This window comes from Cyanistes caeruleus, chromosome 2, assembly GCF_971803275.1.
Source record: "Cyanistes caeruleus chromosome 2, bCyaCae1.hap1.1, whole genome shotgun sequence".
NCBI classification, from domain to species: Eukaryota; Metazoa; Chordata; class Aves; order Passeriformes; family Paridae; genus Cyanistes; species Cyanistes caeruleus.
Window position 1 is genome coordinate 2,079,926 of NC_141702.1, and position 27,921 is coordinate 2,107,846.

General features: G+C 43.9%; 1 protein-coding gene across 2 annotated transcripts in view; it reads right to left on the bottom strand.

Annotated features, from left to right (window-relative positions):
- ELP3 (elongator acetyltransferase complex subunit 3) overlaps positions 1–27,346 on the bottom strand; it is a 77,299-nt gene extending 49,953 nt beyond the window's left edge. Inside the window, exons 1-7 of one of the 2 annotated variants that reach the window (XM_023924175.2) lie at positions 27,250–27,346; positions 26,704–26,803; positions 25,107–25,245; positions 23,202–23,272; positions 19,685–19,748; positions 18,350–18,418; positions 16,929–17,083 (exon numbers count right to left, since the gene is read on the bottom strand). In XM_023924175.2, the coding sequence (XP_023779943.1) occupies positions 16,929–17,083; positions 18,350–18,418; positions 19,685–19,748; positions 23,202–23,272; positions 25,107–25,245; positions 26,704–26,803; positions 27,250–27,277 (626 nt within the window). In that variant the 5' untranslated portion in view covers positions 27,278–27,346. The remainder of the gene's footprint in view (positions 1–16,928; positions 17,084–18,349; positions 18,419–19,684; positions 19,749–23,201; positions 23,273–25,106; positions 25,246–26,703; positions 26,804–27,249) is intronic. The other variant, XM_086875418.1, reaches the window with a different exon arrangement.
- Positions 27,347–27,921: the final 575 nt, after the last annotated feature.

Below are 27,921 nucleotides of genomic sequence, written 5' to 3' on the forward strand. Positions count from 1 at the left end.
AGGATTCCCTGGATCCTTCTCCGTGTGAACCCTCCCGGCTCTCCCAGCCTGGCTCCGCAGGAGACAAATTTTCCCTTCATTCCTGAATTTTACCAACAAACCCCTTGGAATATTTCTCCTCCTCCCCTGGAACACAGAATTATTTGGCATTTGTGGCACGGCACTGCTGAGGATCCCCCGCATCATCATCCAGGAATAATCGGGAATCAAGACAAGAGAACAGCAGGAGATGAGAGAGGGGCAATTTTAATAATAGGCTGACCACAGAGGTTCATTATGCAAATGAGGCAGCTGCTAAGTCATGCAAATGAAGATCCACAGAAGATCTGTGCAGACAGCTTTCGTGAAGTCAGTGATTACAGAGCTGTCTGAAACAGGGAGAAATAAAGGTGAGATAATTAATTTTAATCGCCGGCGAACCTTTTGAGCGAATTCGCGGAGAAACAGCCACCGCACTAAGCAGACCTTTGGATCAGAAGCCTGCCTCTTAAATAAACTCATTTTTCCACATCTAAAAGGCAGCTACTCCTCCACCAGACGCGGGGTCTGGAGCGTTTTCTCCCTCAGAGGAAGAACAGCTCCGGTGACAAAGCCTCTCCATTAAACTCTGCTCTCCAGACAAAAGCCTCGTCAGCTGAGAGACCCCAAGATCGAAGACTCAATTATTTACAGCCAGCTTCCCAAATCCCCAGCCGGGATGGGGATGGCTGAGAGCCAGGAGGAGCGCGGAGAACTCCGACTCGAAGCGGGCGGAGTGACATCCTCGCTCCAAGAATCCTCACTCCTGTAAACCTCTTCTTTGGTTTGCTCGTTTTGGAGAAGCAGAGAATGGAAAAAGGCCAAAAAAAACCCCCAAAGAGAGCAGGAAGAGGTGCAGGAAGCAGCAGATGCTGCAAGAAGAAGGGGCTCAAAGGGTGAAGCGAAGCGATCACCAGAAAATGTTTAGGGAAAGAAGGATCTAAACCAACTCATCCACCCTGAAAAATTGCCTGCAGGATATTCCAGCGCTACTCCATCCCTGGAAGTGCCCAAGGCCAGGCTGGGCTTCCACCTGGTCCCGTGGAAGATGTCCAGGGGTGGAATGGGGTGGGCTTTAAGGCCCCTTCCCCCCCGAACCGTTCCATCGCTTTATGATTCCTGAAGGCAAAGATGGAATAAATGATAGGAATGTTCCTGTTACTGTTGTTGGTAATGGATTGGGTTCCAACAATTCCCATAGAAAGGGGTGCTCCAAGCCCAAATCCAGCACGGTGAGCGGTCACAGCCGGGCAGGGGAAGGCCCTGCTGCTCATCCGACCTTGGCCTATCCCAGAAAAACTCCGGAGAAAAACAAACCAGCAAACGTTTGAGAGCTTAGAGTCACAGAATTATTTCAGTTCGAAAAGACCTCCGGGATCATTGAGTCCAGCCATCCCCCACCACTGACCCCTGTCCCCAAATGCTACATCCACAGGGATTTTAAATCCCTCCAGGGATTCCACCACTCCCTGGGCAGCTGTGCCAGGGTTGGACAGCCCTTTCCAGGCAGGAATTGTTCCCAGTATCCAACATGAACCTCCTCTGGTGCAGCTTGAGGCCGTCTCTTCTCATCCTGGCCCTGTTCCCTGGGAGAAATCCCAATCCCACCTGGCTGTCCCCTCCTGTCAGGGAATTCCAGAGAGGAAAATCCCCTCAGGAGCCTCCTTTTCTCCAGGCTGAGCCCCTTTCCCATCTCCCTCAGATGCTCCTGGTGCCCCAAACCCTTCTCTGGACATGCTTCAGCCCCTCCATGTCCTTCTTGGAGGACAGAAGTGTCCTTAGAAAAGACCCTCAGAGTCTTGTGGAAAGATTGGAATGCGTGGAGGGTTGGGTGAGAAAAAACAAGAATTTTAATCAGAGATCGAAGGAGACCTGGGCCAGGAAAGTTCCCGGTCTTAACTTGGGGAAAAGCAAAGATTGGGAACATCCAGCACCACAAACAGATTTAACATGTCACAAATAAACCCCTCCTGGAGCCCTCAAGCAGCAGCAGCAGCACAGTGACATCTGTAATTGCAGAATTAAACCCAAAAATGACCCCACGGGTTTCTGAAGGGTAAAACGTGTCACTAAAACCCACGAGGATCTCGTGTGCTTAAATTACCTCCCTGATCTCGATCTTTAACAACTCTGCTTTATCACAGGGCAGTCTGTGCAACACAGCCAGCAAGAATTCATTCAGCATCCACAATTTCCTGTGAATAACCCCAGAATCAGGGAATATTCTGACAAAGCAGGTGGCATCTTACTCAGCTGACACGTCTCAAAAGCTGCAGGTTTGATGATTGCCCAGAGCAGCCATTTCTGAAAGCTCAAATGCCAATTATTTGACTTTATGCTGCTCCCTTTTTATTACAACATTTTTATTACAACGTTTCAGTGCTTTCTTTATCACCAGCACCGGGATTACGACACAGCGGTTTGGTTTCTTAGCAGCATCAGCTTCCCAAGGTTCAAGCTTTCAAATCCTGAAAAAATTCACTAAAAATACACCCATTTATTGACTGAAACACCATTTCCCAATTTTGATAAGGCAACAGTATCCATGCCTGCTAAAAGATAAGGGAGAACAACTTTTTTCTCTGTGAGATGCCACCAAGAGATAATTCTGATTCCTCTTCCTGTGTCACTTGGTTCAAAATCCACAATGGGATCCTTTCTGAGGTAAAAATCCTAAACCACACCCATTTTCTCCTCTTTCTCAATGTTTTTACCACATTTTAATCCCAAGGAATGGTCCTGCCACCTGAAATCACTCCCAAGAAAGAAAGGCCCAGCGCAAGCACAAGCAGCTCAGCTCAAAGATACTTCAGGCCTAATCCATTCTGAGGTAAAAACCCTAAAACATCCCTGTTTTCTGCTCTTTCTCAATGTTTTTACCACATTTTAACCCCAAGGAATGGCTCTACCACCCAAAAACCCTCTCAAGAAGAAAAGGCCCAGCACAAGCGCAAGTGGTTCAGTTCAAAGATACTTCAGGCCAAATCCATTATGAGGGAAAAACCCTAAAACACACCGAAAACACATTTGCTTCTCTTCCAAAACCCTTAAAACATATTTGCTTATATTTCTCAATATTTTTACCATGTTTTAACCCCAAGGAATGGCTCTACCACCCAAAAATCTTATGAAAAAAAGGCCCAGCATGAGCACAAAGCAGCTCAGTTCAAAGATACTTCCAGGCCAAATCCATTATGAGGGAAAAACCCTAAAACCCATTGAAAACACACTTGCTTCTCTTCTAAAACCCTTAAAACATATTTTCTTCTCTTTCTCAATATTTTTATCATGTTTTAACACCAAAGAAATGGCTCTACCACCCAAAAACCCTCTGAAACAAAGGCCCAGCACAAGTGGTTCAGTTATGAGATACTTCAGGCCTAATCATTCTGAGGTAAAAACCCCAAAACACCCCAATTTTCTCCCCTTTTTCAGTATTTTTACCATGTTTTAACCCCAAGGAATGGCTCTACCACCTGAAATTGCTCCCACAAAGAAAAGGCCCAGCACGAGCACAAGTGGCTCTGGTCAGAGATGCTTCGGGCCTAATCTGTTCTGAGACACTTCAGGCCCAATCCGTTATAAGGAAAAACCCTAAAACACACTTAAAACACATTTACTTCTCTTCTAAAACCCCTAAAATATATTTTTTTCTCTTTCTCAATATTTTTACCATGTTTTAACCCCAAAGAAATGGCTCTACTACCCAAAAATCATCTGAAAAAAAGGCCCAGCATGAGCACAAGTGGTTCAGTTATGATGTGCTTCAGGCCTAATCATTCTGAGGTAGAAACCCCGAAACACCCCCATTTTTTCCCCTTTTTCAGTATTTTTACCATGTTTTAACCCCAAGGAATGGCTCTACCACCCAAAAATCATCTGATAAAAAGGCCCAGCATGAGCACAAGTGGCTCAGTTAAGAGCCTCTTCAGGCCTAATCCAAGCAGGACTGTTTGCATGGACTAATTAACCGCCTGGCTGTAACGAGGAGCAGGAATGGCAGCTGCCAGAGAGGAAAGAGCTGTTTGGTTTATTTTTATTTCCCTCACAGCTTCCATCCAGGACCTCTGGGCAAGGTCTGGAGGGATCCTGCCACTCCTGCCAAGCAGGCCGGAGCCGCTCCTGCCACGCTGGGCTGATAAATGCGTAATTATCCCAAAAGCCGTAATCACTGCCTGCTCTCAGAGACATCCAAGCAGGTCCTGAAAGCTCTGTCTTAGCTCAGGAAGCAAAATAAATAATTAAAAAATAATAATAAAAAAAAAAGACACTGAACAGAAAAACCCTGACAAGACCTTCTCACACTGCTGGGTTTTTCGAGCCTGCGGTGTTTTCATCCATCAAGTTCACGGCAACAACAATTCAGAGAACTTTTTTTTTTTTTTCCCCTTTCCCAGCAACAAATTATTAGCCAGCTGTAACTGCAAACACCAGGATAAATTAACATATGCTGGAGTGAAATATTTCCAACAAGGAAAATGCGTGGCTGGAACAGGAGCTGAGTTGAAACCTCTTTTTTTTTTAAACCACCTCCATTAAAAAATAAATGTTTAGAGGGGGGGAAAAAAAAACCCCAAACAAGGCTAATTTAGGCAAAGCAGTGCTTATCTCCTCCTCCCTTATGTGAGCTCTCTGCTTTTCCCAGAGAGCAGAGCCAAATTACAGCTTGGAAATTACAACTTCACGTTTCTCCCGGCAGAGAAGCAGCAACGCCAGGTCCCAGACTCCTGGCACTGAAATTCAGGGAGACCCGAGTCTGGAATTGGACTCCCTGATGTTTTTAGTGGTTGTGGTGTCCCCAGGATCAGGCAGCTCAGTGTTTGGTCCCTCTCAGCCCAACCACGGCCTGCAAAAGGAAATTATTCCTTTGGATTTAATTCCCATTTCACCAGGTACCGCCAGTTCTTGTTGTGTCAGAGAAAAACCAACATTTATCCTCCTTTTCTCTTCTCTGTGCCACCCAGGACCTCATAAATCTCTCTTATATCTCTCTCAAATATCTCTTCCCTGCTTCCACAGCATCATTTTCCTCCTCCCTGATTTTTAAAGGGAAGAAATGAGCAAAGTTCAAGCTGTGAACGAGACGGCTCCACGACACCATTTCCCACTTTTCCCTCTATTCCCATCGCTGCAATTCCTCACACTGAGCTGGTTTTTTAACTAACACCAAGCACCAGGGCTGTGCTTCTCACAGTTATCGACTAAAACTTTAAAATCTTATTCATGAGTGGCATCAGCTGACTTGGAGATGGTTGTTTTGTGGTGAAAACAGGAAAATCTCTTTTATAAACAATATTTTATATATATTTATATATTTATATATATATATATATACACACACTGATTTTCTCCAGCCCTTTCACAACAGGTCAAAACAACCTGTTCCAGCCCTGGGACACTGCTAACGATGTCTGTTGTGTTAATTAATCATTTAATCCATCTCTTAGTATCTTTCAGTAATTTCTGCACGCAAAAACCTCCACTCTCATTGCCACAATTCGGTGAAGGGTTTTTAGAAGCCCAGGCAAAGTGACAGAGATTTGTCAAATGCTTCAGAGAAAGCCACGAGCCGAAATGTGTTGTTGAAAGCCGTGTGTTTCTTGTAGCCAGAGGGCAGGAATTCATCTGCCACACGATGGGAACAAGAACCTCTCTGTGCTCAATCTACGTAAAGAAGGAGGCGCTTTGGGGTTTCAGCAGCTGAAGGAAAACAAAATCTTGTCCTGATAAATAAAACCCAGGCCCGACGCATCAGCAAAACGCATTTCGCAATGTGTCTGGAAGAGGAAAACGCACAATGAAATGTAAAATGTGCCGTGTTTGATTTATCAGGCGAGGAGGGATCACGCTTTGCCTCACCGCGAGCTTCAATCTCGGATCAGCGCGTGAATGTCGGTACAAGAAAGCCGAGGATTCATCTCAGATATGGGGAATCCAGCACACCACCCATCATCCCAGCTTGGGTTTCCTGCAGCTGGGATGAAGAGATGATGGATGAAACCGTCCCAGAGCTCCTGTCCCACAGATTTCCCGTCTCTAAATTCCCACTGACGGCACCTGGCGATGACACCCGAGGAAAAGAAGCCGCGAAAGTCATCCTGAAAGATGTGACAAAGCTACGAGAAAGGGAAGGAATGGTTCAGAGGATTGAAGTTTGAGAGGCCCGTGAAGATCTGGACCTGCTGCAGGCGAGGGTGAGGTTCCTTGTGCCAACCTGGAGCTCGTCCCCCATCCACAATCACAGAACTAGGAATTTATTACACTTGGAAAAGCCGTTTAATTCCAAGCAGCATCGCCAAGCCCAGCACCCACCCCTGTCCAAAGCACTGCTAAACTGATTTCTTTTTAAAAGTAATGACCAGCCCTGCCAGGCTACCAAACCCACGCTGAACTGGGAGAAATCCCATTTCTGAGGGATAAAATCCCATTTCTGAAGGATAATAACCCCGACAGGGATGATTTTCCAAACCAGTTTTCGGCTGGCGATGCAAGAGGAGAGCTCGGAACAAAGCGATGCTCAGTACAAAGAGAGAAAATTGGAGACGCTTGGAGCCCTGGCGTTTCTGAAAGAACCAAATGCTTTTCTCAGGAACCATTTGGGGATTTCACAGAACCACACAATCACCGAGCGGTTTGGGGCGGAAGGGACCTTAAAGGTCACCCTGTCCCCACCCCCTGCCACGGGCAGCGACACCTTCCACCACCCCAGGTGGCTCTGAGTCCCATCCAGCCTGGCCTGGAACTCTTTTAGGGATGAGGCAGATGAGCAGAGATGGGAAAACTCTGCCAGGGCCTCCCCACTAGGAGGGAGGAGCAATCCAAGGAGCGATTTCCCTGCAGTAATAAACGCTCACGAGCGTCTCTTCGCTTCGAGCGTCGCCTTTCAGGGAGCGAAAAGCAGGAGGTTTGGGCAGCATTCAGTCAAATATTTCATTTTGGTCTCTCCTCTCGCTCAGCTTTGCCAGCTCTTCGCCACGGTGAGCACGGAGCACTCTCAGCCTGGAGAACAAAACCTGGCGGAAAACTTCCACGAGGAGAGGCCCCCAAGATTTGTCCTTGGTTTTTCTCATCTCTGCGGCGCGATTACTTCGGGAAAAACTTGAAAGGAAAACCATTCTGCCTGTTGCCAAATCAATACAATCAGCCATTAGGTCATAATTATAAAGACAAGCTTCCCAGGGAACAGTCAATACGGAGTTGCAGGCGTGGGCTAACAAAGGATGCAGGAAGTGAACAAAAAAAACCCACAACAATCTCCTTACATCTAAAATTACAGAATAAACGACACGACAGCCTCTTTTATTAAATCCGCCCTGAAATTCGAGTTTTTTCCCTGCTGTGCTTGACAAGAGAGACGGAGCTGGGTGAGACTAACACCGACTCTCAAAAAAAACCCAGCTCCAATTTCAGCTCTGATATCGACTCGCTGCGGCCTAAGGAAAGTTGCATATTCTCAGGAACAGCCACTTCTCAGCTCTTCCTGGGGAAAAACACCGCAAACCGCAGGCCCTGAAAGTGCTGCTGCATAAACCAAGTGTCCAGCCCAGCCCTCTGCTCTTTTGGTTTCTTTATCCACCTCTTAAATGAGATTGAGCTCGTCCCCATCTGACTCCGCCAGAGAAAACATTTAGCTCGAGGAAGGAAAACAGCTTGATTGCTGCTTTGAGGAAACGAAGGAATTGTATCCATAAAATTATAAAGAGAGCTAATAAAAAGCAGCCATCAGCCAGAATTGCCAGTGGAGATGCCGTGGTTTAGCTCATCTTGATCTCCTGCCAAAGCAAGTCCCTCACCTACAAAGCTGCGATAGGATGGTGCTTGAAAAAGTGGAAAATGTGAAAATCCTCGTTTTCCCCCCAAAAACATTCCTGGGCTTGCTGCAGCAGCTCCAGGAACTCCTTTTGCTCCCTCCTGCAGCTCCGAGGTGCACACAGCTCCTCCTCCTCGGCACGGGGCTGGAAGGAGATGAGCTTCAAGGCCCTGGCCGAGCCGATTTTATGATTTTACTCAACTTTTAACGGTGGTTGAGTCATTGTTTGGGAGATGATTTCAGCTTTCAGCTGCTGCATCGTCCTCGGGCACAGCCATCCCTCACAGCCCCAGGGACCATGTGCTGTCCTGAGGAACAACTTCCCGGGATGGTGAGATGAAATAATTCCTGTCACGGCTAAAAGCCCCTCCTCAAACGGCAGAACCCGGATTTTAATCAGAAATACACAGAGAGGAGACAGCCAAAGGTGAGCGACCGCCCGTGTCTTCCCCGAGGCGGGGAAAAGCAGGGACTGTGGGTGCTGGCCTCTCCTGCCAAGGAACGAGGGATGGGATGACAGGGAACGGCCTCAAGTTGTGCCAGGGGTGGTTTCGATGGGATATTGGGAATAATTTCATCCCTAGAGGGGCTGGAACGAGCTGCTCAGGGCAGTGGTGGAGTCACCATGGCTGGAAGTGCCCAAAAACATGGATGTGGCACTTGGGGACGTGGTTTAGCGCTGCTGGCTGGACTTCATGACCTTAGAGGTCCTTTCTAAACTGAATTATTCCATGATTCTATGGTCTGGAAAATAGAAGGGAACCAGAGACTGGAAGGTGCAGGAGGATCTTCCATAAAGCAAGGATTGGAGGAGCTCAAGGAGCCAGAAATGGGAGCTGGAAGTGGAAACTCCTCCTGTCCCAGCCCTCCTTGGGGTGGGATTCCCTCACCTCCCTGACAATCACAGCAGGAGCTGGATCCCTCCCCGCTGATTTCACCTCCTCCAAGGGTTCCTCGGGCACCCAGGAACACTGGAGCCGAGCTCTGAACCCGCCAGCTGAACCCACACCTCACCCCAGAGCTGCCAGAGGAAAGAAAGGGGAGGTTATTTTCACCCAGGGAACCAAATCCCGCCAATTTCCGAATTTTCAGGGCAGCGTGCCGACCGTCTCCGCAAACGGAGCAGGCCAAGGTCGTGCAGAGAGAGTTAAAAAACGAGGTCACCGCACACCCCAGACAGAAGGGGAGCAAACCAAGGCTGCACAAACACCCTCCAGCTTTTGAGCATCCCAACTTCCCGAACTTCTGAGCCGTGAGAAGCGCAGGACTCCCGCTGCCACGCGTATTTCAAACCAAACAGCCCCTGCTCTGCCGCAGCAAAACCCCGACACCCTCCCGGAAAAGTATGAAAATTAAACCCGGTTTTTTTTTGTGTGTGTGTTTTTTTCCCCCGTTCCGCACCGATTGCGCCCACCATGTCACCAGAAAATGAGTTTTCTTTCAAATTAATTTAGCGCCGTTGAAAGGCGGCGGCTCTGGGTTTACAGCGTCAATGAGGCGAGCAGAGCACAGCTGAGGGAGCCATAAACCACATCTCCCCGTTTCACCAGCTCGTTTTCATCGGGGCTGCAAAGCAATCTCTGCGGGAGAAGGGGAGCACGGGTCCCCCGGCAGCGCCGCAGGGCATGGGATGATGGGTTTGGATCGCTCGCGTCCTTCTGCAGCTCAGAGAAATTGGTGATATTCGAGTTGGTGCCTGCTCGGAAAATCAGAATACGGCAGCGGCCGCTCCTGCGAGGCGCAGGATGGGGTGAAACACAAGGGGATTCACCCAAGGGTGGAGTGAAACACGAGGGATTCACCCAAGGGTGGTGTGAACAACGAGGGGATTCACCCAAGGGTGGAGTGAACAGTGAGGGGATTCACCCAAGGGTGGTGTAAAGGATGAGAGGATTCACCCAAGGGTGGTGTCAAGGATGAGGGGATTCACCCAAGGGTGGTGTGAACAGTGAGGCGATTCACCCAAGGGTGGTGTAAAGGATGAGAGGATTCACCCAATGGTGGTGTCAACAACGAGGGGATTCACCCAAGGGTGGTGTGAACGATGGGGGGATTCACCCAAGGGTGGTGTGAACAGTGAGGGGATTCACCCAAGGGTGGTGTAAAGGATGAGGGGATTCACCCAAGGGTGGTGTCAACGATGGGGCGATTCACCCAATGGTGGTGTCAATGACAAGGGGATTCACCCAACGGTGGTGTGAACAACAAGGGGATTCACCCCAAAATCTCATTTGCGTGCATCACCCCGTTCTCTCTCCGACATCACCTCTGGATCAGCGTCACGATGGGAATTACGACCGCGTGATCGCCGGGCTGGGTTCAGACTCCCACAGGTGGCCGAGCCCTGAATAAAGCTCCATCTCCAGGCACCCACCCCAGCTGGCCACTCGGATCCCATCCCACCATTAACGTTTTAGCGCGGGTCACCGGAGAACTCGTGGTGCTCTGCCAAATTACACAGGCGCGGCGGCAAAAGCGAGCAAAGTATTCCCTCTGGCAGGTGTTCAGCAGTAATTTGCTGAAAACCTACAGGAAGAAGCAGGGAAATTCATTATTTAGCTCTGACAATGTCATGACCGCTAAGGCCGGTGCTGTTTGCAGCGGCGCGGGATAAAACGCGGCTTTACGAATATCGCTGATTTTGGGGCGGCTCCAATTCCTGAGGAAACGCCTGGGAATCCTTGGAGGAAGATGGGTTTGGTTCCAGCATCCCCCTTGGAAAAGCCAAAACCATACAATATCGCGGGGCCACAAGTGTGGGTTTGGCTTCCTCGCGTGTTCGGTTCCGAGTTGGAATGTTTCACAGGCAGGAGATAACGGGATAAGCAATCCCATTCCATGGCTGAGGAAGGAAATGCAAAGCTCCCCGCCACGAGATTAGGATCTGATGAAATGACTTTTTGCTTAGAGAGCTTCCAAATAACATCAACTCCGGCAGTTAAAAGTTGGAAAACGCAGCAGGAAATCAGCAGCACCGAGGGCAACAAAGGCCAGACAGCTTTGGGGTAAAATTCCCTAAATTCTGCAAAACTCACAAAGGCATTTAGGGATTAAACACTCGGTGACAAACAGGTTTTAATGGGAAATATCGAACGGTTTGGGTGGGAAGGGACCTCAAAGCTCGTCCCATTCCAACCTCGGCACCTTCCACTACCGCAGGTCTGGGACACTTCCAGGGATGAGGAACTGCAGCCTCCCTGGGAAATCTGTGCCAGTGCCTTACCACATCCAAAGCTGGAAACAAAGAAAACCTGTCTGTTTCCCCAGAATTATTACGAGCTAGGCTCCAAATCTCTGGGAACAAAAGGGAATTTAGGCAGATTTTCTGCTGTAAACGATCTGGCACTAAAACAACAGCCACTTATCTCCTGCCTGGCCCGCTGGGATGTCCGGAGGGCTTTGACAGACAAGCTCTGATGGATCCAGCCACGGCAATTTCCAACGCCGCCGCCTCTCGCTATTCCCTTCCTCCTGCCAGGAGGGGACACGGGGCCGGTGAGTCCCCCACACCCCGAAATTGCCGCTGGAAACGGAGCTGGAATTGGAGCTGAACCCGGCAATTTGGAGCTTCAAGAGCCTCCCTGTCACTGCACCCACTCATTATGGCAGGGCGAGGGGTGGGAGCTGACTGTCAAACCCCGGCAATTTTTAATTCCCCACTCCCCCCCGGGGCAGAGAATGAGCTCCTTAAATCGCTCTCCTCCCCAGAATTCCGCGGATTTGCCCCGGGGTGAGCCGTGGCAGCTGAAGGGCGAGGAGCTGCCTGCTCTGGAAGGGGTCACCTGGAGCAGAGGGTCAAGGTAGATAAAAGGAGAACAGCATGAATCACAGCAGAGTGAGTCAAAGCCCGGCTTGTTTTTTTTTTCCTGCTGGAGTCACAATTAGCGCTCGGCAAGCTCAATTAAGAGACATTAGCGGAACGAGCTCCGTATGGCAACGGAGCCCTGGAATTGCAGGGCAGCTTCTTCACTGCCTGCAGGAGGCACGAGGTGAAATGGGTTTGCTCTGACCCCTGGCCAGGAGGGTTTCTCGCTCCGGGGTCAGTGGAATACAGGCACGGGCTCAACGTGCTCGTCCGTTACCCCACGGATTTCAGAGTGCCCTAAAAGCCGAGCAAAAAGGCTGAATTTTGGTTAAAATGCAGCAACAGCCAGCCCAGGCTTCCCTGCAGGAACCTGTCTCCCAGAAAAGGTGCAAAAGTCTTATTTGGGGGAATTTAGATCAGACTTTATAAAGCGCCGTTTTTTAAAAGCAGGTTTGTTCCTCAGTGTTGAAAAGCAAATTCAGGCATTGCTGAGTTGTGAACCTTCAAAAAAAAATCAAAATCACAGAATTCCAGACTGGTTTGGGTGGGAAAGGACCCCAAAGCTCATCCAGTTCCAGCCCCAACACCTTCCCCTATCCCAGGTTACTCCAACCTGGCCTTGGACACTTCCCGGGACACAGGGGCAGCCACAGCTTCTCCGGGAATTCTGTGCCAGCCTCACAGCCAAGAACTCCTTCCCGAAATCCCATCTATCCCTTCCCTCTGCCTCCAGCCACCACGATTCCCTGGAGCAACCGCAGCTTCCGCCAGGAGAATCGCTGGTGTCTGAAATGAACCTGGGAATTTGGGAATGGTGGGGGTTGGAAGGGGCCTCTGGAGACCACGCAGCCTCCAGCAGGTTCAGGATCACATCCAGGTGGGATCTGAGGATCCCCAGACCCCAGAACCTCTCTGATCCGTCATCCTCCAAGCAATTTTCCTTTCACACGCAACACAAACCCCACCATCTGATAAGTCACACAAAGCACATTTGTCACTGCTCTGATCCGGCCCCCTCAGACTTCCAGCTGGGATTTAAAAAGGAATCTGGAGCTCCACATCCCAAACCAAGCACTGCAGGAACTGCCAGGGCTCAGGGTTGGCCGTTCTCCCTCAGTGGATTAATCCTAAAGTCTGATTATTTACAACCCGTGTCCTCTCCTCCAGCAGAGCTCGGATTTGTCTTCTTCCCAAAAAAAATCAATCCGGCTTCTGGGATACCTGAAGGAAACTTCCCTCCCCACCGGGATAATTGTGGATAACTGCTCCCCAGCTCCGGGGGGGACACAGATAATGCTGGAACACAAAAGGACTCCTGGCACCGGCAATCGATGGAAATCCGAGGAAAAGCTGGAGTCCGGGAGCTGCAGTTGCTCCGGGAGGAATCAAGGGCAGCAATGGCTGCTCACAGTTCTGGGATTTAACGTGGGAAATGAGCTTTTTGAGGGGCTGATTGGATCTGTTTTGGGAATATTTGTGTCTGCTCTGCTCCTGGATGTTGTCTCACTGGCGTCAGGTGCGCCAGACACCTGAACTGCATCTCCTTACTTGGTCACACGCAGCCTTATCAGATATCAGGCAACCCAAAACACAAAGATAAAAATTATCAATTACTCCCATGTCTCTCAAGATGCTGAAATCACAGAAATGGTGAAAATCATGGAAGGGTTTGGGGTGGGAAGGGACCTTCAAGATGGCCCAATTCCAACCACCTGCAGGCACCTTCCATTGGATCAGGCTGCTCCAGCCTGGCCTTGGACACTTCCAGGGGATCCAGGAGCGGCCTCGGCTGCTCTGGGAATTCTATCCAAGGGCCACAGCCAGGAATTCCTTCTCAATATCCCATCCATCCCTGCCCTCTGGCAGTGGGAAGCCATTCCCTGTGTCCTGTCCCTCCATCCCTTGTCCCAGCTCCCTCTCCAGCTCTCCTGGAGGTCCTGGAAGGGGCTGGGAGATCTCCCTGGATCCTCACCAGGTGAACATCCCCAGCTCTCCCAGGCCAGAGCTGCTGGTGCAGTCCCAAGAGCTGCAGATTCCTGATTTCCCTGCTTTTTCCCAAAGCTCTCCTTGGGCCTGGTTCCCTCATTAGGAGTCAGCTCCCGGCTGCTGCGGTGACTCACGGTGGCAGCTCAATAAGCCCAACACCCCTCATGACTCACGGGTCAGGTGAGAGGAGCAGCAACTCTCATTTGCATCTGCATTTTTTACACCTTCCCGGGCTCTGATTGTCCTCAGCAAAGAGCAAAAGCAGCCGCAATCAACTCAACACTCCCGGCCTCGATGGGAGCGGCTCCCGGGGAAAAGATTCTCCAGAGGGAGAAAAAATCCATCCTGCAGCGCTTCAGAATTCTTAATAATTCCAGACCTGCTCCTAAAAAAAGGGAAGCTTATCTCCAAGCCCACAGCCTGGCACGATGGGCGCCCAGAAGGGCCCAAAAATTCCGAAGCGGTGCTCTCTCGGTGAGAAAAATTAAAACTTCTCAGTCTTCTCGCGCACAGAAACAAAGATCCCCCCTGGCTCTGCAATTCTTCACCCACTCCTCGGCCAAACTATTTCTCAAAGCAAACCCAAGCACCTCCAGCAAAGATTTCTGTCTGAAAGGTCTAAAAAAGCGTTTATTACCCCAAAAGGGAGGTGCTGCAGAAATATTAAAACCCAGCAATGCTTTCTCAGGGAATTAATTTCCTTCCTCCCTGTGAAAAGCCTCGAAGTTTCCCTGTTTATCTTTATCCAAAAAAAAAAAAAAAATAATCACGCTTTTGGGTGATGAGTTCATGCATTTATCTGCAAGAGAAACCAGAAGGGAACTCGGGATTTCAGCTGGAATCCAAGGGGCGAGGTGGTTTGAGGGATAATTTCTTTATCCTGGCTGGAAGCGGCCGTCCCCAGTGAGGGACAGGCTGGACCTCCAGGGCGGGCTCTGCTCCGTTCTGCTGGGAACCGCACGGAATCGCATCCTTTTTATCAGATTAGCTGCCAGCAGCAGCCTCAGAGGGCTGATCGAGATGAAGCATGGCAAGAAGAAAATTGAAAATTACGTCGGGAGGAGGATGGATGCCAGATTGACGGTCCCTCAGGTCGGGTCGGCGCGCCGCCGCGACGGCAGAGCGGAGCGCGGGTTTGCGACAAAAAAAGGGAATTGTTGGGTGAAAAACCGGTTTTACTGGGTAAAAAAGGGGAAAATTGGGGTTTGGATCAAGCTGGGAGAGTGGAAGGGGTCCCTGTCCATGGCAGGGGGTGGGATGGGATGAATGAAGGTCCCTTCCAACCCAAACCATGCCGGGATTCTGAGATACTCTCCTGGCTGAAGGGCCTTTCCCATGTGAAGGAATCTCTGCACAAAATCTAAATTAAATAACGATTTACCCAAGGAATAAAGCCTCCACAATCCCATTTAGAACAAGGGCTGAGAGAGGCAGATCCCAGGGCCCTGCTGAGCACAGAACAGGGAAAATGCTCCCAGAACTCCTCACAATCTCTGCTGGAAGTGGCAAAAGAGCTGAAACCTCCCAGGATTCTGAGATCCTTTCCTGGCTGAAGGGCATTTCCCACGTGAAGAAATCTCTGCATAAAACCTAAATTAAATAATGATTTACCCAAGGAATAAAGGCCTAGAATCCCATTTGGAGCAAGAATAACGGTCCAGAACCTCAATCAGAGCAAGGGCTGAGAGAGGCAGATCCCAGGGCCCTGCTGAGCACAGAACAGGGAAAACTCCCAGAACTCCTCACTCCAACCCCTGCTGGAATTGGTGGAGGAGCTGAAACCTCACCACAAAAAGAAATAAATTCCACCTTGACTGCTCATTTCAAGTGTCACTGACCACCCCAACCAACGCTGCAGCCACACGGGGCAACGACCCAGCTCCAGCAGCAGGAGAAGCACCATCTCTGATTCATCTCCAAGCCCATCTTCTCCACCTCTCCAACCCGCAGGAAAACGCAACTCCCGTGACTCCCACAGAACTCCATTTACCGAGCGCTCGGCGTCAGTTTCGTGTCACAAATCTAAAACAAACCTTTATTTATCTGCTGAAGAGCCCACGCGCTGCCAGGGCAGGCTTTTTTGTCTGCTCTGACTCCGCCGGCTCCTTTTGGGGTTTAAAATTGCCGTGGCAGAAATAGTTCCCTTCTAATCTGCAGAGCAAAGGCCAGGCTGCTTGAAATGTTATTTTAATATAAAATCAGCTTAAGACACCTGCAGCAACGGGGGGAAAAAAAAAAAAAGAAATAAAAAATGGACTTCCCACACCGTGAATCACAGCAGTAATTGGAAAGGACAACCTGCAACCTTCCTTTCCCTGAGGAGCTGTGTCCTTCAGAAACTCTTTGCCCAACTTGTTTGATATTTTATCTCCGTAAAAGCCACTCGGAAAGAGCGGCAGGGAGCTTTTTGTTCGGTCTTTGAGCGACGAGAGGTGGGGAAAAAAGGAAAAGGGAAAAAAAAAAAAAAAGAAATAAAGCGAGGAAAAGCAGCCGAAGCGTTTGGTGCCCTCCAGAGGAAAAACCAAATTAAGTCGCAGCTTTGAGATACAAAGGGTATCAGATTTGGGTCTGAAATCGCTTCTGTTGGAGATCACAGTTCTAAAATCACTTCTGCTGGAGATAAAAGTTCTAAAATCCCTTTCCTGGGAGAGAACAGCTCTAAAATCACTTCTCAACAACAACATCGCAAATAAAAACCCACCACCACAAGGCAGCAGCAAACCGAACCCACCCAAGGCGGGGGAACGCTCATTTGTTCAACAACAACACCAAAAACACCAAACCTCTGCTTTTTTTTCTTTTTTGGTTGTTGTCCAAAAAGCAGAGAAAATTCGGTATTTGAATGGATGTGAATGGATGATGAGATTTTTGGGGCTGGAAGGGCTGACGCTCTGCGGGGCTGAGTCATCCCTGACGTCCCAGCTCCCCCTCCCCAGCTGCAGGGGATAAATGAAGAATAAATCCCGCGGCCGCCGCCTTCGTCACAACTCCGGAGCGAGGTGACGAGGCGTGACGGGGCTGGCTGCAACGCCAAAAAAATCGGGATGGGGAGGAAAAAAATCCGGATTTTCCTGCGTTTCCAGGGGTCTGTTTGTTGCTGCTCTGCAGAGCTAGAAATATTCTGTGCCCAAAAATATACTTAGATGAACGTTCACTTCAAAAATAGGATTAAAAAATGAAGTATTACCCCCAAAAAAATTAATTATATGATTTAAAAAAAATGTAAAAAATTTATAATAATGAAAGATTTAATTCTCCTGGGTGTTTTCAAAGCATGAATAGATTTAAAGTCTAGAAGGAAGTCCCCACCTGACGGCCTCCGCCACGCTGTTGGAAGTGTGACCCGACAAGGCGTCGTGCAGGTTCCTGATGAAATAATCTCTGTAATCCTCAGGTAAAGCCATGAAAGTCCCACCCATCACGATAAATTCCACTTTGTCCACGCTGTGGCCCAGCTGCTTCAGCTGGGAAATTAAAAATATCAGGGGGAAAAAGCCATCAGATGGGGATTTATCCGGGAGATTTCTTGATTTTCTTGTGCTGCGTTTCATTCTTTTGTTGTTTTATCGATGAGAAATTCATGTTTTTGTATGGTTTTTTTATAATCACTTCCCCTTGCAAAAAAAAACCCCTCAAAAGTCATTTTTTTTCGTCTACTTTTTTACTCTTTTTTTTACTTTATAACTCTACTCAGTGCAGGTATTGAACCCAGCCAGTGTGGAGGATTTTCCTGAAAAATCAGAATTATTTGGGTTGCTGGTTCCAGTTGGAAACAACCTAAATTTGGCCAAAAAGTCAAATTAAACCTCCTTGGTTTAATTTAAATCTCTTTCAATCCATGTAGAACAAACTCTCCTTAAAATCTCCAGGGATAAAAATACCGAATTCATGGGAGAATTTTCCAATGGATTTGGAGATAAAGAGATGCATATAATAAAAAAATAAATAAATTATAATTAAGCAAATAAGTATTATTATTTATTATTTAAATTAATATTAATTTAACTGATCACAGCTCAACAGGACCCAGAAACTTTTCACATCCAGCTCTCCAAGAAACACCCAAATAAAGCAATTTTGGAATTATTATTAAAAATAATTTATAAATTATTTAATAAATGTATAAAAAATCAAAATAAACTATTATTAAAAATCTTATTATTATTTTGGATTATTTATTTATTTATCTATTTGCTTATTTATTTGCGTATTTATTGTTTTGGAATTATTAAAAATTATTTAAATTATTTAAAAATTCTGCACAGGAAAGATCTCAGGAGAGGTTCAAAACTCACCACTTATTTAATGGAAATGAGAGCAGGAAAATTAAACATTTAATATAAATATATATATGAATTATATATATATATTATATTTATACATAAATTTATATACTTTAATATAGGTATTTATATATTTATATAATATACGTATATAATATATGTATATAATATGTGTATATAATATATGTATAATATATTTATATTTATATATATTTTAATATATAAATACATATTATTACATAATATGTATTACATAATTTTAATATATTAATATATATTATATATTTTATATATATTTATATAGTATATTTATATATAAATCCTATATATTTATAATAAGTATATAAAAAAATTGAAATAATTCTCAATTTTAATTTTAATTTTAATTTTAATTTTAATTTTAATTTTTTTTTACTTTTAATCCTGAGGAAAAATGTAAAAATGTACCTGCTCCACTCTGTGCCTCGTCTGGAGGTAAGGATCGTACCGAGCCCGGATGGCCCTCATGGATGTTGGCTGAAAAAACACAAAAAATCTCATTTTAGAAACAATTTTTCCCCCCAAAACAGCACAAAAGAACAAAATCCAACTTTCAGCGTGCTGAAAACTTTAAATCCTGACTGACCCAAACCTTCCAAACCCGCAAACCGAAACTCCGTAAAATTGTAAAATTGTAAATGTGAATTTGGCTCCTTAAATTCTTAAAAAGAAACAATTTTGTTACCCTGAGATGGCCTAAAAACACCAAAATTATTCAATTTTTAGTGTTCCCTCTAAACTCAGTCTGAGCTTCAAATATTCTCAAAATTATACTTCCTCAACTGAAATCCCCCAAAAACTCATTTTTCCTATCCCAAATTATTATTATTATTATTATTATTATTATTATTATTAATAATAATAATAATAATAATAATAATAATAATAATAATAATAATAATGTTAGTGTTATTAATAATAGGAAGAATAAGAATAAGAATAATAAGAATAATAAGAATAATAAGAATAATAATATATTAATAAATAATAAAAGCCTATTAACAATATTTTTTAATAAAATTTTGTATCCTGGATTCCCTTGGTACTTCCCCTTTTTTTTTCCCTTATTTCCTTCACGAGACAAAATTTAAATCGCTGAAGTAAAATTCCTATTTGAGAGGAATTTTCACCAAATTAATCCAAAATGGGATTTTACCTCATTTTCCTTATTCACATCCCTCCCACAGCTTTGGGTTTTTGGTTAAAACCAGTGAAAATAATTCAATCACAAAGTGATTTTAAACTTTCTACAGCCAGCAGGGGAGGAAATGTTTTGGAAATGTAAGAAAAAAAGAAAAAAAGGGAATTTATGTCATTTCAGAGCCATTAACAGCTAAAAAATGGGGATTTTTATACCAAAATTTGTATTTTTCTTAATCCTGCAGGAACTGGATTAAAACCACATCTCTGCTCCAGGGTTTGAAAACCCTTCTTACACAATAATTTTAATTGTTAATTGTAACTTGTTAATTTTAATTATTTAATTGTAATGAAGAATTTCGCTCCTAGACCTCGAGCTGCTTCAGCACCTTTGAAGCTTCTGAAAATCTGGTTTTATTTTCTTTATTTATTTATAAAATTTTGGTTTTATATTGGTATTTATTTATTTTTTGGGTTTTATTTTTTTTTTTTTTTGCATTTATTTTTTTGGGTTTGTTCTCGTAAATTAAAAATAAAGCCTGGCCTAAGGCAAAGCCGGGTTTAAGGAAGGCTGGAATTCCCTAAAATCCGGGAAATCCGTACCTCGTATCCCGTGTAGGACTGGGTGGAATATTCAAAATCAGAGTCAGGACCCCCTGGGCAGTACCTGAAGGATAAAAAACAGAGAGAAGAGGGATTAAACTCTCAGAATTCCAAGGATTTCCGCGATATCCGGGAATGCCGAGCCCAGCCGGGCTCGCAAACGCTCCACGGACAGCGCGAAAAAACGGAATTTTATTTAATTTTAACCAAAATGGGATGTTCCAAAACCAGCTCAGACCCGGCCAAATCCCTAAATCCACCTCAAACAACCCAGTGAGAAGCAAAATCCATTTTCTGGAAGAAAAATCCATGAATATTTTTAGGATGCTGCATCATTTTAGGGAGCAGCCACAAAATTTTGGGGCAGCGGATGAATCGATTTTTAAAAAAAAAACAATCTCACAATTTCTGTGTTTTTTGTGATTCTCTAACTTTATTCGAGTTAGAATGAGATTTTTTTGGGGGGCATGGAGAGATGTAAAATTGGGTTATCCACCCATTTTTCCAGAAATTTCGGGAATTTAAATATTTTGAGGGTGAAAAAGCTCGGCTGAGTCTTTTTTTCCCTGAGTTTGGGGATGTGTTATTGAATAAACAGAATATTCCGAGATGAATTCAGACTCCTTCAGAGGAGAATTCCAGAGAGAAAATTCCAGAGGGAATTTTCCTGATGGAGCAGATCCCTTTGCTTCCCGGGACAATCGATTTATTTCCTCCCTCAGTCATCTGCCATCGTTTATAAAGTTAATTATAAGTTAATTATTAAATCACCACGTTAATTTGCTGGCCAAGGGTTGGTGCAGCCCAAGCTGGAATTAATTCCTGGATTTGTGGTGGGGAATGTTTGGAAATTTTGTTTTTTTTAAATAGAAATAAAACGTATAAAATTTATAAATATAAATAAAAAACGGAGAGATGGGAAAAACACAACCAAAATCAGATTTCAGTGAGCAGAGTCGGAACAAGGAAGAGAAATTGGGGTAAAATTCGATTTTCAGGTTTTCAAATTCAGGTTTTCAAATTTCAAATTCAGGTTTTCAAAATTCAAGTTTTCAAATTCCAAATTCAAGTTTTCAAATTTCAAATTCAGGTTTTCAAATTCAAATTTCAAATTCAAGTTTTTAAATTTCAAATTCAAGTTTTCAAAATTCAAATTTCAAATTCAAGTTTTCAAATTTCAAATTCAAATTTCAAAATTCAAATTTCAAATTCAAGTTTTTAAATTTCAAATTTAGAATTCAAATTTTCAAATGTCAAATTCAAGTTTTCAAATTCAAATTCCAAATTCAGGTTTTCAAATTTTAAATTCAATTTTAAATTTTCAAATTTCAAATTCAAGTTTTCAAAATCCAAATTTCAAATTCAAGTTCTCAAATTTCAAATTCAAGTTTTCAAATTTCAAATTTAAAATTCAAATTTTCAAATGTCAAATTCAAGTTTTCAAATTCAAATTCCAAATTCAGGTATTCAAATTTTAAATTCAAATTTAAATTTTCAAATTTCAAATCCAAGTTTTCAAATTTCAATTCCAAGTTTTCAAATCCAAATTTTCAAAGTTAAAGTTTACAAATTCAAGTTTTCAAATTCAAATTTAGATTTTCAAATTTCAAATTCAAGTTTTCAAAATTCAAATTTCAAATTCAAGTTTTCAAATTTCAAATTCAAGTTTTCAAATTTCAAATTCAAGTTTTCAAAATTCAAATTTCAAATCCAAGTTTTCAAATTTCAAATTTAAAATTCAAATTTTCAAATGTCAAATTCAAGTTTTCAAATTAAAATTCCAAGTTCAGGCTTTCAAATTCAAATTTCAAATTCAAGTTTACAAATTTTAAATTTCAAATTCAGGTTTTCAATTCAAATTTCAAATTCAGGTTTTCAAATTTCAAATTCAAGTTTTCAAATTCAAATTCCAAATCTAAGTTTACTCAAATTTTATAATTTGGAATAAAACTGAGCCGATTCCAGGAGGTTTTTGGCAGCTCTCCTCCGCCTGTGCTCCGTCATTCCGGACTCATCAGGGATGCAAATCCCAGCTGGTTGTTAAAAAAATTAACATTTTAATTAAAATAAATTATTTACTAATTAGTATATTTAATTAAAATAAATTGCTAATCAGCGAAGGCAGGGAGCTGACATGGAATGGTGGCTTTGGGTCATGAGAGGAGAAGGTTTTTTCCCTTTTGGCTGAATCACCCCAAAAAATCTATGGGGCTGAATCACCCCAATAAATCTATGGGGCCGAGTCACCCCAATAAATCTATGGGGCTGAGTCACCCCAATAAATCTATGGGGTTGAGTCACCCCAATAAATCTATGGGGTTGAATCACCCCGATAAATCTATGGGGCTGAATCACCCCAATAAATCTATGGGGCTGAGTCACCCCAATAAATCTATGGGGCCAAATAACCCAAATAAATCTATGGGGTTGAATCACCCCAATAAATCTATGGGGCTGAATCACCCCGATAAATCTATGGGGCCGAGTCACCCCAATAAATCTATGGGGCCAAATAACCCAAATAAATCTATGGGGTTGAGTCATCCCGATAAATCTATGGGGCCGAGTCACCCCAATAAATCTATGGGGCTGAGTCACCCAAATAAATCTACGGGGCTGAGTCACCCCAATAAATCTATGGGGCCGAGTCACCCCAATAAATCTATGGGGCCGAATCACCCCGATAAATCTATGGGGCTGAATCACCCCAATAAATCTATGGGACCGAATAAACCAAATAAATCTATGGGGCCGAGTCACCCCAATAAATCTATGGGGCTGAATCACCCCAATAAATCTATGGGGCTGAATCACCCTGATAAATCTATGGGGCTGAGTCATCCCAATAAATCTATGGGGCTGAATCACCCCAATAAATCTATGGGACCGAATAAACCCAATAAATCTATGGGGCCGAGTCACCCCAATAAATCTATGGGGCTGAATCACCCCAATAAATCTATGGGGCTGAATCACCCTGATAAATCTATGGGGCTGAGTCATCCCGATAAATCTATGGGGCTGAATCACCCCAATAAATCTATGGGGCTGAGTCACCCCAAAAAATCTATGGGGCTGAGTCATCCCGATAAATCTATGGGGCTGAATCACCCCAATAAATCTATGGGGTTGAATCACCCCGATAAATCTATGGGGCTGAGTCACCCCAATAAATCTATGGGGTTGAATCACCCCAATAAATCTATGGGGCTGAATCACCCCAAAAAATCTATGGGGCTGAGTCACCCCAATAAATCTATGGGGCTGAGTCACCCCAATAAATCTATCGTGGGGAAGTCCAGGCAGGAATTGTTCCCAAACTCCACCCTGAAGCTCCCCTGGCACAGCTCGAGGCCATTGTTCCCTTTGATCCCGTCCCTCATTCCCGGCTCCTCCCGGGGCAATTCCAGCGGGAGAAGATTCATTCCCCTCCGGAGCTCCCTTCCCCCTGGAGCAGCCCTTGGGGCCAGCCCGGGCACATCTGGCACATCTGGCACATCTGGCTGCCCATACTCACACACAGATGTTGCCCGTGAAGTTGATGTGGGGGCAGCGGTGGGGTTTGCACATCACGGCCACCACGGCGATCTGCCGGAGAAATTGCAGAAATTCCCACTGAAATCACCAAAATCCAACAGTTTCCTGCAGGGCTGGGGCTGCTGGGGCATCCTTTTGAGGATAATTGTATTTATTTACTTAATGTTGTTAGTTATTTAATATTACTTATTCATTATTATTTAATGTAATTTATTTAATTTTTATTATATGTATATTATATAATATATATTATATTCCAGTATACATTACACCTTACATTATATATATTTTACTATTAATTATTATTTATTCACGGCTATTTATTATATTTTATTATATTTTTCTATTATTATTTATTATATATTACTGTATTTTGCTATTATTTATTATTAATTATTCTTATATATTCTTTTTATTGTTTATTAAACATTAAATTTCATTCCTTATTAAGTTAAATTGTTTATTTTATTATTTATTCTTCTCAACCATTCTTTTTTATTATTCTATTACTTATTAAATATTAAATTTCATTATATAAGTTAAATTTATTATTTTATTATTATTTTATTATTTATTCTCCTCAAGCATTCTTTTTTATTACTTTATTACTTATTAAATATTAAATTTAATTATTTATTAAGTTAAATTGTTTATTATATTATTATTTATTATTCTCATGCGTTCTTTATTATTTCATTATTTAATATTTTAATTATTTATTAAATATTATATTTTCTTCTTTATTACATAAAATTTATTAATAAATTATAATTAATTTTATTATTTTACTTTATTGTTACTATATTTTATTATTATTTAACCTCTACCAAAATCTCTACGGGTTAACCCCTTTTTCCCTTTCCTTGAAGGGGAAAACAAAACCAGCAAGAAATAGGAATACTTAATTAATCCTATTAAATATTATTTAATATTTTCACATTTGAGTGTAAATTGGGGTCTGAAGAATTGGGTGGTTTTAGTGTAAATTTGGGTCTGATCAGAATAATCAGATGGTTTTGGTGTAAATTTGGATCTGATATGAAAAATCAGGTGGTTTTAGTGTAAATTGGGCTCTGATCTGAAAATTTAGTTATTTTAGTGTCAACTGAAGTCTGATCAGAAGAATCAGGTGGTTTTATTATAAATTTGGATCTGATATGAAGGATTAAGTGGTTTTATTATAAACTGGAATATGACCAGAAGAATCAGGTGGTTTTAGTGTAAATTTGGATCTAATATGAAGGATTAAGTGGTTTTAGTGTAAATTGGAATCTGATCAGAAGAATCAGGTGGTTTTAATTTGGGTTTGATATGAGGAACCAGAAGGTTTTATTATAAACCGGAATCTGATCAGAAGAATTGTGTGGTTTCAGTATAAATTTGGGTCTGATCAGAAGAATTGGGTGGTTTCAGTATAAATTTGGGTCTGATCAGAAAAATTGGGTGGTTTCAGTATAAATTTGGGTCTGATCAGAAGAATTGGGTGGTTTTATTGTAAATTTGGGTCTGATCAGCAGAATCAGGTGTTTTACACTGCCTTGGATCAATTGCTCTGCTGAAATGTCCCTGGCAGGACCACAGACACAATTCCCCTTTTCCCTCAGAAAAATCTCAGGATATTTTGGGTTGGAAAGACCTAAAATCCCAGCCCTGACACTTCCCACCACCCCAGGGTGCTCCAAAGCCCTGTCCAGCCTTTCCTTAGCCGCTTCCAGGGATGCAGCAACCACAGGAAAACCTCCAAGGATGGAACCTTCCCCTCCACGAGGACACAAAAAAGACAACCAACCCCATATCCTGCATTTGGGCAGGAATCAAACCCAAATTTTGGTCTGGCAGCAGGGAGGGTGTGGGGGAACAAAGGGAAAAATCACTTTTCACTCACCCCACTGGCCGTCCTGATGGGTTTGGCCTTGAGCTTTGGGAGCAGAACCTTCCGGAACTGCGGAGGAACGGCCGCGATGATGTCGACGAGCCGGGGCTGTGCCGGCAGCCCGTACTTGGCTGAGGTCTTGGTCTTCAGCCTGGAACCCAAAATCATCCCAAAATCACCCCAAAATCACCCCAAAAGCAGCCCTCATTTCCAGCAGTCCCACAGAGACCCAGGCAGAAGTGATGAAAAGCAAAATGCCAAAAATGAACCCAAAACCGCTGATTTTTATATTTTCTAGATTTGGTTTTATCCCAGCCTCATGCAGGCAAGGCTCGTGCTTGTCCATTTTCAGGGGTAACTCCTGATTAATTAGTTTTAATTCCTGGTGGTGATTAATTAGTGTGTTTAACCCTTGCACACCCAGCCTGCAGCTGAGTTGGTCTCCAAGGCAATTCCTTGAATTTTTTTTTCCAGGAAAAAGTTTACAGTTCTGTCAATCGAGTGGAAAAAGGGGGGAAAACTCAGGTTTTCTTGCTCAACATAAATCAAGAAATTTCTATAAACAACAAATTCAGGTTTTCTTTTTCCAAATAAAGAAATTTCTATAAACAACAACTTCAGGTTTTTTTACTTCACATAAATAAAGGAGGAAAAAATTCCTGAGACAAAAAAAATCAGGTTTTCTTATTCCAAATAAATAAAGTAAGAAATTTTTATAAATAAGAAATTCAGGTTTTCTTACTCCACATAAATAAATGGAGAAGAAATTTCTATAAACAACAAATTCAGGTTTTTTTACTTCACATAAATAAAGGAAGAAATTTTTATAAACAACAAACTCAGGTTTTCTTCCTTCTCATAAATAAAGGAGGAAGAAACTCCTGTGAACAAAAAATTCAGGTTTTCTTTTTCCAAATAAATAAAGGAAGAAATTTCTATAAACAACAAATTCAGGTTTTCTTACTCCACATAAATAAAGGAGGAAGAAATTCCAGTGTACAAAAAATTCAGGTTTTCTTACTCCAAATAAATAAAGGAAGAAATTTTTATAAATAAGAAATTCAGGCTTTCTTCCTCCTCATAAATAAAAGAGGGAAACATTTCTATAAATAACAAAATCAGGTTTTCTTACTCCACATAAATAAATGGAGAAGAAATTTGTATAAACAACAAATTCAGGTTTTTTTACTTCACATAAATAAAGGAGGAAGACATTCCTGTGAACAAAAAATTCAGGTTTTCTTTTTCCAAATAAATAAAGGAAGAAATTTTTATAAACAATAAACTCATGTTTTCTTACTCCACAAATAGGAAGACAAAAGAAGTTTCTGTACATAAATTTGGGGGTGACACGTTGCTAAGAAAAGCGATTTAATATTATTTCTGTATTAATGTTTCCTTTCCCCGATGGATTTGGGACTAGCGAGGGATGGGAAAACATAAAAAAAACAATGAGAGTTTTCGGATTTTTTCAGCAATCCCACCCATTTGAGACTGGGCAACAAAAGAGCCCAAAATGTAGAGATTCTGTTGTTTTTACCAGCAGGAAATGTGAGAAATGTCAGCGGGACGAGCCCATCCCGCAGGGATCGGCTCCGGGGACACTCACTTGTTGAGATCCACATCTTTTCCCTGCTCGTGCGCCTCCAGCAGCTGCTTTATGATGTCTGCGATGGTCATCACCATCAGCTCGGCCTGGCTGAGCTCCCCTGATACGGCAACGAGGCAAAAACAGAGGGAAAAAAATGAGATTTTTCGCTGTTTGTCACCAGCGGGAATTCCTGGCGCGGCTGGGGTTGGAAAATTGCCTCAGGAGAGCGCGGCCAAGGCCAGGCGTGTCCCCGAGCGCCACATCCGCGGGGATTTTAAATCCCTCTGGGAATGGGGACTCCAGCTCTGCCCCGAGAAGCTGTGCCAGGGCTGGAGAGACTTTTAAAGGAGGAAATTCTTGGTGTTTTCCAGCCCGAAGCTCTCCCGGCGCGGCCTGAGGACGTTTCCCCTCACGCCGTCCCTGCGAGCCCCGTCCTGTCAGCGAGTCTCGGCCTCCTTTTCTCCACGCTGAGCCCCTCCAGCTCCCTCAGCCGACCGCCCCCAGCTCCATTCCCTCCCCCGGACGCGCTCCAGCACCTCGGGTCTCTTTTTTGGCTTTTTTTACCTTTTCCATTTTTCCTTTTCTGCTTCATCCCGGCGGATCCCGCGGCCCGGAGCGCCGCGCAGCCGTAAAGCAACGCCGCCCCGAGACGTCGCGAAAGCGCCGTAAAGCGCGAGGGGAGGGAGGCGTAACGAAGAGGGTGCAGTTCCGGCAGCGACCACCGGGAGGCGACGGGAGCGCAACGGAGCGGGGAACGCGCCCCGGTTTTGGGGGAAAAAACCGGGTTTTTTGGGGAAAAAAAACGGGTTTGGGGGATTTGGGGGAGAAAAACCCGAGTTTGGGGGGATTTGGAGAAAAACCCCGGGTTTGGGGAGAAAAAAAGGCGGTTTTTTGGGGAAAAAAAGGAGTTTTTGGCGGGTTAAAACCCGGGTTTTGGGGGGTAGGACCCAGGTTTTTGGGGTTTTTTATAGGTAAAACCCGGTTTTTGGGGGGTAAAACCCGGGTTTTGGGGGCTTTTTTAAGGGGAAACCCCCGGGATTTGGGGGGGGGGAAACCTGGGTTTTGGGGAGTCTGGGGAAAAAAAACCTGGGTTTTGGGGGTTTTGGTTGGAAACCCCAGGTTTTGGGGTTTTGGGGGGGGGGAAAACCCAGGTTTTGGGGTTTTTTGGGGGGAAACTCCATGTTTTGGGAGGTTTTAGGGGGAAAGCCCAGGTTTTGTAGGGATTTTGAGGGTAAA